Genomic DNA, 13,936 nt, shown 5'->3' on the forward strand with positions numbered 1-13,936 from the left:
GTATACAGAGATAAGGAACCCCCCGAAAGGACAGCAGCACCGAAAGGGATGGCCAGTCACAGAGAGGTGGAGCTCTGACAAGAATCCTAGGGGATTGCTACACACAGCAGTCAGCACTGGAGAGGGAAGTAAAGCCGGAGGAGCCGCCCGTCATGCAGGAGACAGTGTGAGCGTCACAGAGGGCAGCTAGGCCTGTCAGACAGAAACGGAGAGAGAGCCCAGTGAAACCGCTGTGAGCAGAGAGCCACCCCCACGAGCGCAGCGCGGCTCACAGTATTTCTAGGTCACGGATCTCAGCGGAGCTCTGAATCGCTTCGGTATCTGGGATTACCTTCTGCCTGCTCCTGTCAGCCGGGCACAAAGAGGCACCGGGCCACACGTTATCGGCCACATACCTTATTAAGACTAGTTACTCCTGCCATCAAAATTAAATTCCAGTTTCAGAGCATGGCTTGGCACTGTGCTAGAAATCTCCATGGTACTTACTGTAACGAGGTTTTCCGGCAACTGTCCATAAAGGAGATCCCACAATGAAATGACTTGACAGTCACCGGAAAAAGAGGCTACACACGGGAATGGCACGTTCATGATCTTTAACTTCGTCGGAAATCCTTCTGCATCCCTAGACTATAAAGTCCTCTCTGAAATCAGGGGGGACTTTCCCTTGAAAGCACTAACAGTTTAGACATTTCAGAAACTTTAAGAAACCACGGACTTTAAGAATCTTCAGCACATTTTAAACATGCAGTCGGTAATCCAAAATAAAATTAGTTATGGAAAATGGATTCCACAGGCAGCAATGCATCCTGGGTCTCAGCAGACTGGAAACCCAACGGTCTTGTACCGAAGCCCCAGACAGCGGGGACCTGAGCCCCTGCCCGCTCTGACTCACCATGGGACGCTGAGCAAGTCATTTAACCAGCCCGAGCTTCATTTTTCTCATCTTTAAAATGGAAAAATAAAATTTGTTACCAACTCCCCACGAATGCTGGGAGGACAAGAAAACATAAGTTCTTGTTGGTCTTTCAGAAAAAGGACATTAAAACGTTAACTCCACAAACCGTACACCTGCTGTTCACCCCCCAACTCATCGCTACGCTCCAGCGGTGTTACTGGCAGCGCTCCCGGACCAGACCCTCCGCGGACCGCGGGAGAAGGACTTCACGGTGAACATCCCCCTCCCCCGCAGGCCCACAGGACCCAGGTTCCGGAAGCAGCCCCCCGCTGGGGAAGGGGCGCTGGGGCAGGCTGCCCACCCTCCCCTCGCCATCCAGAACCAGCGGGAAGTGCGGTGGGAACCCGCCCCAACCCCGGTGGGCTTCTATTCAGGGGGCCTCTACTACTTTCCACTGACCGCCATGAAAGCGTATTTACGTCAAAAAAGTGGGTTTCTGAACAGAAGTGTATAGCGTATTGGCGGAGAAACACAGGGCAGTAGTTATTAAGTACAGATTTCAGGTGATTTGCTATTTTTTGTTACATTCTAGTTGTGTTCCTAATATAACTTTTAAAAGTAAAAAGCCTATTTCTAATTAACAGCATGTACTGTCCCATTCCTCATAATCTCAGGCAAGACTTCAGTAGATCAGAAGCTCTCACGAGCACTAACACAGGGAGGTGGGCGGGCTCCCCCTGAAGGAGGCTGCAGGGAGGGCACTGGCAGCGCGAATCGAGACAGAGCGCAGAAGACTGACTTGGGGGCCCTGGGTCCTCATGTGAGGTCTCCTGGGGCCCTTGTGGCATGGCTGCAGATACGACTGCTTAGTAACCAGGCAGCCCAGGGACTCCCGTGTATCTGAAGGGAACCAGCCCTCAGTGAACACAAAGCCGTGTGGACAGAAGGTAAAGGGAATCCGATGTATCAGGAAGCATTCCTGTGCACACAGCATCTGCATTTTTAGCAGGACCATAAAAGAGAACTCGGGCTTCTCTTGACAATGCTTTTCAGATCTGTACACTTTGTACAAAAATAAGTTTGAGGAAGTCACATTTTTCAAGCACTTTAATCACAATCTTTATGGTACATACCTAAAAGAACAGAACTGCACTTCCCTAAGAATTTGACCCAAAAATTTCCTATGAATTGTTACACTATATCCAGTAACCTTACTTTTCTTGCATTTTAATAGCACAGAATTCAGTCCTGTGCTGAGACCCAGACTCTCACTATCTGCAAGGAGCAACTATGCCTAGTGTGCCTGATCTCGGACTAGCTGCCCTCTGTTTTAGACGTTACTTCTGAGTGCGGAGAATGAGGACACGTACTCAGTCTGGCATAAGCGGCTCTGATCACGGAACCGGGCAGCCAGGCCTACGCCCGCCATCCTCCCCACTAGACTAGCACTTGCCCGACAGAGCGACACGATGCTTTTTCCTAAGGTAGCGGTTTTTAAACTTTTTTAAGAGCACTGAAACCGTTTTTTCAAAGACTTACAAACTCTAATGCAGAACGCCAACATAAAATCTAGGTGGCATTTTCTCATTATAAATGTAAAACAGGTTCTTGGGATGATAAAATAAGCCAGGAAAACCCTGAAGCCACCAACAGAAACTCACGATTTGTGGCGTGAAATTACAGAGGACAGGCCTAGCCCTGACACCCACCTCAACTCCCAACTCGTTTCTAGTTTATCTGGACTGCGTAACACTAGAAACTCTTGTGGCACACCGGTTAGCGCTTGCAGGTGGCAACGGTCCTTAAACCCATTGTCATCTGGGGGAACTCCGCACTCATACACAGAGGGCAAGAGACACTTGTTCTCACACCTGGACAACGACTAACGTGGGGACTGCAGTCTACCAGCTTCTCACTGGAAGCTGACACTTAAACCGGGCTCCTTTGGTTGCACAAAACTACCCCTCAACCAGGCTGACTCAAAAAAAATGCAAGGGTGCACACTACCTTTTATCAGGTCTCTTCTTAAAGCAGAACAAGGATGCTTTGAAAATGAAACTTCGACCATGTATCAGGACAGCTCAGTACCACCACCTCAGAAGCTAAGAGCTATGGCTTTCCCTCAAAGGTGAGGGCGGACTGAATGTGAGCAGGGGCCTCGGGGGCCCAGCGGTGTTCACGCCAACCTGGGCGGCTCCCCGCCTGGTAAACCTGGGCAGTTCTCAAGTCGCCACTGTTTGAGCTGAGACTCTGAAAAAAGGGATCCTTCTGCTGCTCAAAGTGAGTTTTAGGAAGGACTTAAGATCTGGAATCTAGATTCTCTCAGCCAATGGACCCCACAGCCAATCGATGAGCCCTGTGATGGATCCTGTCAAAGATGCAGAGCTCCTAGTGTCTAATGTCAAGTAAAAAGGGGTCCAAAGCCTGGCGTGTGAGCGCCCTAAGTGAGAGCATGTCCAAAGTGAGACGGGAAATGTGAAATGGAAAGAGGGCCAAGCGTGTGCTCCAGAGGAGTGACTGTTGTGCCCACGGCCTCTGGGACCCCGCGGCAGGCCTGACTAGCTGCCTACCAGCCCTCCACCCTGGATGGGAAGCGCCTCTCCCTCATCCCTGAGTCTCAGTCTTGAAGACGTAACACAACTCCACGTTGTCCTATCATAACTTTATGATAGGATTTCACAGGAAGGTTGACCTAGAAATACTGTCTCAAGAAACAGCTCCTCCAGAACTTCATTCGAGAGTATCAAATCTGCACCCTGGCTTCCAAAGGCCGGAGAAGGGACGTGGCCCTCTACACAGGCATGCAGGACGACAGGAACCATGGGGAGAGTACAGTACACAGTGTGGCCAGATGTGGGCAAGAGGAGGGCCTGCGCCATCGTCGTTTTGTTTGGACTACAGCCCGACAGGGGGATGGTCAAAGCGGATGCTGATTGGTTGTCTTGGCACAGGAAAACCCAAAGCGAGGCAGCTGCCAGATAAAGACGGTCAAAAGATGTTCTCTCTGAAACTCTGACCCCTAACATTACGTACAAAGTGTCTGCTTAGAATGCTAATCCTTACCAAACTGCTACAGCTGTAGAAAAATCCCAAATAAATACACTCAAAAAGATGGAGTATAGAAAAACCCGAAACTACTATTTGGCAAAACATCTGCACCATATCAGCTAATCAAACTGGACCACAACTTCAAAAAATAATAATGATAAAAATATCGAGAGTGCACCTGGATGCGTTAAAGCTAATCCTGCTTTCAGTCCTCTCTGATAAAAGCAAAATCCCACAGATACCAGCTCAATAGACAAAAATATTACCCACGTGTGACCAAAATACACTAGAAAAAAAATGTTCAGAAGGCCACACGCTCTTCGGCAACCACTGGGTAAACAGCAGTGGTAAGAACATCCATAAAGGCAAAGTCATGAAACCCAGAGGCAGAGCCCGGAGGGATAGGTCCCAAACACAGGCACGAGTTCTGCAGTTCTGCATCCGAGAACCTCTGGCAGATGACAGTGGAGAGAGATGAGCCCCTGGACCCCCAGGGGAAACATGATATTCAGCACTGAGGTGGGACACGAACAGCAGCCATCCCAACCTGTTCTTTCCTAGAGACAAGTTCTACTTGACAACATCATCTCCCTTGAAGGAATCTGAATTACTTCTAACAAAATCGACAGCAGCCTGGTCAGTGAAATTAGGAGCGCTGGAGTTAGCGATGAAAATGGGTTAAGTTAACAAAGCGAGTTAGTTATCTGCCACGCTAATCCTAATATTAAAATAAATCCAGGTTATGGATTATGCTTTAAATAACCAGGACACTCAATCAGCATTTAAGTGCTCAAAGTTAAGCCAAACAGCTTTCATGGGTTCCTATGGAGAAGAAAATTACCACTTCAAACAAATAACAGACTTCATCATTAGCAGAAGGTAAAAACTTACAGATATCTTAATTTTGTACGTAATTTGAGAACAGGAAAGTGTCTGGCACATAAGACAAGAGGAAAGTGCTGGCAGGCACCCCTGCAGGACACTGGCCCAGGCCGCGGCCGGGGGACGCGGGGACAGAGCGCCTGGCCGAGCACGCCGGTGGCTGTGTACTGTACTTACCCCGTTCCACTCTACGCTCATACTCACTTCCTCCCCTCCGTCAGGGCCGCTCTCGTACTTGACCACGTCCACGTTCAGGCTCTCCCGGCTTCTCCGCTTCTCCATGTTCTCAGGGTCATTCAGCACTTCAGCTACTCTCTGTTTGTGAACATTGTCAAGACCCTGTGAGCCAGGCAAGGGGGAAAGGGTTTGATCCATTAGAAATTAAGTTTCGTTAAGGATTTCTAAGATAGTTAAGTTTCACTAAGGAAAAGAAAAACAAAACAGCTCTTAAACACTGGAAAGAAAAACTCAGAGCAGTGATTCTCAGGAACGTACGCCTAACACTTAGGCATTCCACTCGGTTAGTTTTACCTCGAATTTTAAAAAACAATAGGGGCGCCTGGGTGGCTCAGTTGGTTAAGCATCTGAGTTCAGCTCAGGTCATGATCTCGCAATTCGTGAGTTCAAGCCCCACATCCGGCTCTGTGCGGACAGCTCAGAGCCTGGAGCCTGCTTCGGATTCTCTGTCTCCCTCTCTCTCTCTCTCTGCCCCTTCCCTGCTCGTGCCCTGTTTCTCTGCCTCTCAAAAATAAATAAACATTAAAAAAAAAACCCTTTTAAATAAAAAAATAAAAATAAAAAGCAACAAACATTGGACTCCAGCAAGCAAACTGCACACTTGAAGTATTTACAAGGAAATGAACTGACACATACAAACCTGAAACGCCCTCCCCAAGAAAGGACCTGTGGATGGGCAGTTGGGACAGATGTGCCGAAGAGCAAGGACACGTTCAAGACAGAACCTAGGAGGCAGGTACACGAGTGCGGAACCCTCTCAACTTCTCCGTCTGCAAAGTGTCATCAGACATTGCCGGGACAACACCCAGATGGCCCCAGTGTCCGGGCGGGAGGGCAGCAGCAAGCTCACTTCACTTCACTGCGGCAGGGACGGCCTCCCCCACACTCGAGCTGACACCTCGCTGCACTCAACACGGCACAGATTGTTCTCCGGGTGCGCTTCAGTTCTAACGATCTGTACTCTAAATGGGATTTCAACCCCAACAGCTCGTGCAAATACCGTGCTGACTCCCACAGGGTCTTCCTCAAAAGGTACAAATCTCAGACAGATGATGTACTAATGTGACTTCACGGTAAAGCGGACGTGCCCCCTCACCAGGCAGGAGGAGACCTTTCTCAGCAAAGCACTGACAATCCCCTTCTTTAAGCTTCTGCAACTCCTGATCCCCAGACTCCGCTCAGTTGATAAACATTATCCTGGTACTTTAAAGCAAAGCCTGGACTGTTGGCACTGATCCTGATGACAGGTCATGGAAGTCTAGAGCTGGGATGAGCATCAGGGCGGTGGAAGCCACCTTCCACCCCCAGGGGTGGCGAACGTGGGCACTGTGCCCGAATGCCATGCAGCCCTACACAGCCAGACCCCCACCAGGCCTCCCGACGCCTCCAGGCGCTCTCCCCTGTGCATGCCAAGCTCCCAAGCAGCCTTTCAGAGTCAGGAGACCCAGGAAGTATGGCCAGACTTAAGAAAGGGGCTCCTCCAGGGGCACAGGCTGGGACACATCATTGGTACCAACTCTGCCTGGGTTTTCTCTCCTCAGTCCGCACAGATTTTGTTCAGAAAAAGAATTCTAAGGTACACACGGGTCACTTTAACCCCAGACAAAAAGCGCAATAAACCAGCAAGCACATCATCGCCTACATATGTACCATTCAAGAGGGAAAAACTTGGGGCGACCGGGTGGCTCGGGTGGTTAAGCGGCCAACTCTCTTTCCACTCAGGTCATGATCTCATGGTTTGTGAGTTTGAGCCCCACATTGGGCTCCGTGCTGACAGCGCGGAGCCTGCTTGAGACTCTCTCTCCCTGTCTCTCTCTCAAAAATAAAATAAACTTAAAAAAGAGGCGGGGGGTGGAGGGAAAAACTCACACCTGCCTCTCCAGTCCTAAAGAGATATAAGACAAAACCAAACGTGCCATCTTTACATACATTTTTATATATTTACACAGACACATACACACGCTCATGTGTGCCCACAAGGTAACACAAAAACACACACACACACAGGGTTAACACACTTACTCATTACTCTGAAAGCTGCTCGTTAAAGGGCACGAAGGGCACCCCTCCCTCCATCTCCTCACAGCGTATTTCACCTGACTAAACGCCTCAGTAGATGAAGGAAAACGCTCCGATGATCCCATGTTCACCTTCTTGCGAAGCCACCACGCTGCTGTCCATGGTGGCTGCGCCGCCTCACGTCCCCACCAGAAGCGCATGGGGGCTCCAGCTTCTACATCTTTCCCTCGACACCTGTTCCATTCTGTGTCACACTCGAGCCGTCCCCATGGGGGTGAAGCAGGGTGGTGGGTGACGATGGGGAGCACTTCACCCGCCCGCGCCCACGGGCATCTGTGCACCATCTCTGGAGAAATGTCTGCTCAGCTCCTCCCCCTCTGCTCATTCTTTAACTGGGAAATCCTCCTGTCTCTTTACATTCTGGACACTAGAGCATCATCAGATGTGATGTGCAAACACTTCCACCCATTCTGTGGGTATCTTCGCTATCTGAACAGTGTCCTTGAGTGCACACACGTTTCTAATTCTGGTGAATCTAACCGATCGAGGTTTCCGTTTGCTGCTTGTGCTTTTGGTGTCATGGTTATGGTCTGTTTTTTTTTTTTAAGTAGGCTTCACACCCAGCACGGAGCCCAACGTGGGGCTTCAACTCCAGATCCTGAGACCAACACCTGGTTCGAGTTCAGGGACTTAACCCACGGAGCCACCCAGGCGTCCCTATAGTTACGACCTTTTAAATAATATAGTTTTGGGGCGCCTGGGTGGCGCAGTCGGTTAAGCGTCCGACTTCAGCCAGGTCACGATCTCGTGGTCTGTGAGTTCGAGCCCCGCGTCAGGCTCTGGGCTGATGGCTCGGAGCCTGGAGCCTGTTTCCGATTCTGTGTCTCCCTCTCTCTCTGCCCCTCCCCCGTTCATGCTCTGTCTCTCTCTGTCCCAAAAATAAATAAACGTTGAAAAAAAAAATTAAAAAAAAAAATAATAATATAGTTTTGTTTGTACAAACTAAAATATTAAATATTTTCTAAGTCAAGCTTTTGATAAGTCATATTAAAAAAGACTCATTCGGGGCGTCTGGGTGGCTCAGTCGGTTGAGTGTCCGACTTCAGCTCAGGTCGTGATCTCACTGCTCATGAGTTCGAGCCCCGCGTCGGGCTCTGTGCTGACGGCTCAGAGCCTGAAGCCTGCTTCTGATTGTGTGTCTCCTTCTCTCTGCCCCTCTCCCACTCACTCACACTCCGTTTCTTCCTCTCAAAAATAAATAAATATTAAAAAAAAAAAAAAAAAAGACTCATTCAACCCATTCAATTAAAGTTCTAAGCGGTGAGGGGCGTCTAGAGTGGCTCAGTTGGTTAAGCATCCAACTTCGGCTCGGGTCACGATCTCACAGTTCTTGGGTTCAAGCCCCACATCAGGCTCTGTGCTGACAGCATGGAGCCTGCTTGGTATTCTCTGTCCCCCTCTCTCTCGGCCCCTCCCCTCTCATGCGCGCGCGCTCTCTCTCTCTCTCAAAATAAATACATAAATAAACTTTAAAAAAATATCTTGGGGCACCTGAGTGGCTCAGTCAGTTAAGTGTCTGACTTTGGCTCAGGTCATGATCTCACAGTTCTTGGGTTCAAGCCCCACATCAGGCTCTGTGCTGACAGCTTAGAGCCTGGAGCCTGCTTCGGATTCTGTTGTCTCCCTCTCTCTCTGCCCCTCCCCACCTCACACTCTGTTTCTTTCTCTCAAAAATAAATATTAAAAACACTCACGCTCTGTCTCTCTCATTCTTAAAAAATAAACATTAAAAAAAAAGTTTTTTTAATTACAAAACAAAAAAACACCTCTAACAGGCGAGTTAAAAATAGGAGGCATGTCACTGACCTGTTTACGGGACCTCATGGCTGCTTCTTCCAATGTTTCCGCAGCTTCAAATTTGCCTTGTCGTCTATAAAGTGCCCCGAGGTTTTTCAAAGTAGTTGTAACAGTCGGACTGTAGGAAAGCCCAGGATACACAGAGTATTAAATACAAGTTTCAGAACTGTCAACAACACATAATCTAAAGGACTAAAAGACACGTTCGTGAGAAACACTTAAGTTTCTACAGTATTTTCTCAAGCAGCAAAATTCTAAAACAGTTCTTCTATCCCAAGGATCCCCTGCCTACCAGTGCTGTGTGAGAGAGTGAGGCGACTCGGACCCTTGCGGTAGACTCTCTGAGGGGCCAGGGCACGCTGCACTGAGCCCTGTGGCCGCTGGGACACGCCCGTGTGCTTTCCAGGCTGTGGTTGTCCCCAGGCCCTCTGGCAACAGAAACAGCTGTGCTGGGTGTGGCTAGTAGCCATCATGCCTCCCCTGGGGGCTGAGCTTATTCTGCGCTGGGCAGTAAAGAGGACACGGCATTCCTAATGTTGCTGTTCACGGTCTCCCTCCTCTCCACACAGAGGGAGACGGAATGAGCACATGGGAGCCAGAAAGAGTGCGACGTGTGTGAAGAAGAGTGTGTCTCTGCCCATAACCACAGTCTTACTAAGAAACTAGAAATAAACCTAGTTCCTTTCAGCATATGTAAGTACTTCAAGAGACTTCTTTCTTATTAACAATAATAGGCGCTTAAGGTACAGAAACAAAGAAACAGTGCCTGAAGGGCTGTGTAGATTAAGCATCCCATGCTTGATTTTGGCTCAGGTCACTGATCTCATGGTTCGTGAGTTCAAGCCACACATCAGGCTCTGTGCTGACAGCATGGAGCCTGCTTGGGATTCTTTCTTTCTCTCTCTTTCTCTCTCTGCTCCCGTCCCAAGGCACATGCTCTAGCACTCTCTCCCCGTCTCTCTAAATAAATGAACATTTAAAACACAAAATTACAGGTTTTTGGATGGGAATTTGAAACAACAGGGGACTGTGCAGGCACACCATCTTACGGAACTTTACGTGTTCGGTCATTTACAAGCTGCCCTTAAAGCACTAGCACCTTCCAAGTAGTTCTATTTCTCTAGGTAAAAAGACATACCTATCAACTTTGCAGGCTTTGTACCAGCCGCCATATTCTCCAAAAGATGTCCCATCCTTTTGCTTTCCCTAAATTATAACAAATGAGTAATTATTTTTAAAGCAACGTATTCAATTCAGAAAATCTCTCAAAACATCGTGTTCTTACTTTGCATTCTTCTCTTTCTTCAGCGTGCATCCAAATGGGTTTATTTTCATCTAGGGGAGAAAACATAACATACTATTGAAATCGAAGCACGGGAGAGCCCACTGAGGGGAGGCTGCCAGGTTTCAGTGACCGTAGAAACTGGAGAATCAGACGTAACTGCAGAGGTTGGCGGCTGTCTACCGAACCTGACGAATGCTGAGGCTCCTACAATGAAACTTTAGTGCTAGAATCTTCACGTAACACTGGGGAGTATTCAGAATTTGACAAAGCTAGCATTAAACAAAAGTCCAAGAAAAAGGAATAAGATGCTTGGAGAGAACCTGGCAAAAGGTGCGAGATACTCCCTTACGGTCTTAACCTTCCGGAACCTATACCAGGCCACTCCATCCAGCGCTTCTAGACAACCAGCGTGTCCACACCACACCACACCACACCACACCACAGAGGGTAAGCAGTCTGAAAAGTGACATTTAGGAGAATATTTTTATGACATGAAAAATGTTTAGGGTACAAGTCTGAAGAAAAGTAAGCAGTATTTGTGATTATATGTAAAGCATGGTTTTAATCGTGTAAATCAATCGGCACAGAAAGAAGGAAAACACTTGAAATCATGGGTGACCTTCACCTTCCGTGTCTGCACGCAGGAACCTTTCAAGGACCGGCTTCAGGCTCCCGAGGAAGAAACCTATGCTCACACCAGGTCACCCGCTCACTAACCACCTACCCTGGCCCAAGTCACTTAGTCTACAGTGTCCTCACTCCTAAAATGGATTAAGGTTTGATCCAGTTCACAGGAATGTTCAGAAAATGAAACGAGATCACACACCGAGGCTGCCTGACAGAACTATGATTGTTACTTGGCATGTCACAGGACACTAAAGCCTATTTTAAATACTGGTCTTGAGAGAGTGAACAGTATGTGAGGCTGCACTGTGGGTGCAGGATTAGCCATATCTAACTGAACTATTCCGAACTATTCTGTTGCTGGAATAGCCAACTACACACCAGCTAATAGAGCACGACTCCCAGACGACACAACAGGTCGCACATGTCAGTATGTGCACCGTGAGCAGCAGGTCCCTGGGAGACTGGAGGTCACACATCGATGGCCACAGGACACACATATCTTGCCCAAAAAGAAATGCCTTCTGTCCTACGCTTTAACATGTGCATGGAAGGCAAATCCAAATACAGGAACACTGCTTTTTTAACTGGAACCCAATTAGCTGTGGACTTTATACTACTGTTTTTAGCAAAATGAAGCTAGCAAGTCATAAGGAAACAAATATTCCCCAAGAACAGAATTTTGCAAAAGCAGCATTAAGGAAAGGACCTGAAATCACTACAAAGTCCAGACAGCCTCCGCAGTTAGGTGAGGATATGGAAGCCCCTGTGAACTGTACGACTCTGGGGAGGCACTTGCTGTCCCGTCCTGTGTCAACTGCAAACAAAATCCACGCTCAGAATGGTGAGCCTGGGGCATTCCCAGATTCTCAGAGTAAAAGAGATTTACTGCTCCACTTACTAACGGGAGGAAAATAGTATTAATACACTTCAAAGATCTTTCGGGGCGCCTGGGTGGCGCAGTCGGTTAAGCGTCCGACTTCAGCCAGGTCACGATCTCGCAGTCCGTGAGTTCGAGCCCCGCATGAGGCTCTGGGCTGATGGCTCGGAGCCTGGAGCCTGTTTCCGATTCTGTGTCTCCCTCTCTCTCTGCCCCTCCCCCGTTCATGCTCTGTCTCTCTCTGTCCCAAAAATAAATAAACGTTGAAAAAAAAAAATTAAAAAAAAAAAAACAAAGATCTTTCAAGAGTGGTTTCTAGGAACTCTCTATAAAAGAAAGTATTTATTGGGGTGCCTGGGTGGCTCAGTTAGTTCAGCATCCAACTTTGGCTCAGGTCACAATCTCATGGTTCATGAGTTCAAGCCCTGCATTGGGCTCTCTGCTGTCGGCACAGAGCCTGCTTCAGATCCTCTGATTCCCTCCCCCCCCGCCCCTCCCCGACTCGTTCTCTCTCTAAATAAATAAAAAAAACATAAAAAATAAAGGATAAAGAAAACACTTATTAACCAAAACCTCTTTCCCTATGCATTATGAGGTTTCCTGCACACCAGTAACAACTGTCCTCATTCCAAATGCTTTATGTAACACCTTATGTAACATACAAATACTGTTTTATTGAGCAATTTAAATCTACAAAATATTTGTTCCAAAACTGTGTATTAAGTACCTATGATACTTTAAGGAATATGGAGACAGGCCTTGGCTCTTTAAGGCAGTCTAATAATCCAGTGGGCCTGGGATGGGGTTGACAACTTGCACTTCTGTCTGACAGGTCACAAGTGGTGCTGATGCGACTGATCCCTGCTGGCACTTTGAGAACCAGGATGACAGGACAATCCCAGAACCGTTGATGTCTCCAGAGAGACTTTCTGGAGTTAATGCTCTGAACTGTGCATGAAGCCAGGCTGGACTCTGGAGAGGGCAATGAGGCAAGATGTGGGGTGGGTGGCCCGTCACCCCTCACTACAAGAGGCACGACACCCTGGGGGTAACTGGAGTAACTGGTGACACCAGAGCAAGTACGCGGGTGTTCTCCAACGCTCACTGGCTGGTAGGTGAGTGAATGAGCCTAGGACTACGCACACTGTGCCATGTCCTCTCCTCTAAGCACTATCTGCAAAATCATTTCTAACATTCAAATTACATTGTCCCTTGAAAATATTAGGATGATTTGGGTATTACCAAGTTCCAGCAGGAAATCGCTCTTAACGCATTCTGCAACTGTATACGCTCAGCAGCAGAAGTGTAGTTCTTACCATCCACAGAACCGAACTCCCTTTCGTGTGCACGAGTGAGAATCTCTTTGTACAGTGTTTCTGCTTGCTTGAATTTTCCTTGCTTCAGATAGCAGGAGGCCTTAAAAGAAAATAAAGTACTCAGTAATGAAATATACACTCTTACCTACAGGCTAAATTACAAAACAAACTTCAAAAGTTCAAAGAAAAGGAATTCTGGCTCTATCTACAGAGTGTGCCTCTATCAACATACCAGGTTATTTTTCGTTTTGGCCACATTGGGGTCATCAGGCCCCAGTTTTGTTTGGTAGATCTCAAGGGCTCTTTGATAATAATATTCTACTTCTTCATATTTGCCCTGATTCTGGCACAGTAAGGCCAAGTTGTTCAACTGCTTCGCAACATCGGGGTGATCCTTTCCCAAAACCTGGAACAAAATAGAGTGTATTAGAAACACTGATTTGTTTCACTCCCATCCAATCCATTCTCCACCTACGAGAAAGATCCTTCTAAACAGAAACGGGACTGTGCCTAACCTCCAGGCTGAATGCCATGCCTCCCCGTGCCCTGTAATAATAAAAATAACTTCACCAGAACTCTTACTCTTGGGGGTGAGAAGGAATCGTACATGCTTTAAACTTCAGTTCTTAGAATAAGCCCACACAGTAGCTGGCAGTGGTGGATCATGCACGGTCTAGAGACGAGGACACTGTTCTATAAAGGCTGTGCCGGCTTTACTGCCAAGGTGTGGAAGAGCCCTTTCTGACTCCAGCTGTTGCACAAGACTCATCCCGATGTGTACAGCCTTCAAAGGGAATTTCCAACTCTTCCACTCGCACTAAGCCTCTGCAGTCACCCCAAACCACTTCCCCTCACGTGGCAAACTCCCCCTTCAGGGCTCTCCGAACTCTCAT

General features: G+C 47.9%; 1 protein-coding gene across 16 annotated transcripts in view; it reads right to left on the minus strand.

Annotated features, from left to right (window-relative positions):
• The window catches only part of KLC1 (kinesin light chain 1), a 68,235-nt gene that overhangs the window by 12,791 nt on the left and 41,508 nt on the right, over positions 1-13,936 (minus strand). For 8 of the 16 annotated variants that reach the window (XM_047079992.1, XM_047079990.1, XM_047079997.1 and 5 more), the window contains 6 exons: positions 13,276-13,449; positions 13,044-13,143; positions 10,224-10,273; positions 10,077-10,144; positions 8,948-9,056; positions 5,003-5,164 (listed from right to left, as the gene is read on the minus strand). In XM_047079992.1, coding sequence (XP_046935948.1) covers positions 5,003-5,164; positions 8,948-9,056; positions 10,077-10,144; positions 10,224-10,273; positions 13,044-13,143; positions 13,276-13,449 — 663 coding nt within the window. Of the gene's footprint in view, positions 1-892; positions 944-5,002; positions 5,165-8,947; positions 9,057-10,076; positions 10,145-10,223; positions 10,274-13,043; positions 13,144-13,275; positions 13,450-13,936 lie in introns of all 16 variants that reach the window. The other 8 variants (XM_047079995.1, XM_047080000.1, XM_047080003.1 and 5 more) reach the window with 4 other exon arrangements.

The sequence above is a fragment of the Lynx rufus genome, unplaced genomic scaffold (genome assembly GCF_022079265.1).
Source record: "Lynx rufus isolate CCGP_SWC_20201006 ecotype Redwood Valley unplaced genomic scaffold, mLynRuf1.p SCAF_17, whole genome shotgun sequence".
Lineage (NCBI taxonomy): Eukaryota > Metazoa > Chordata > Mammalia > Carnivora > Felidae > Lynx > Lynx rufus.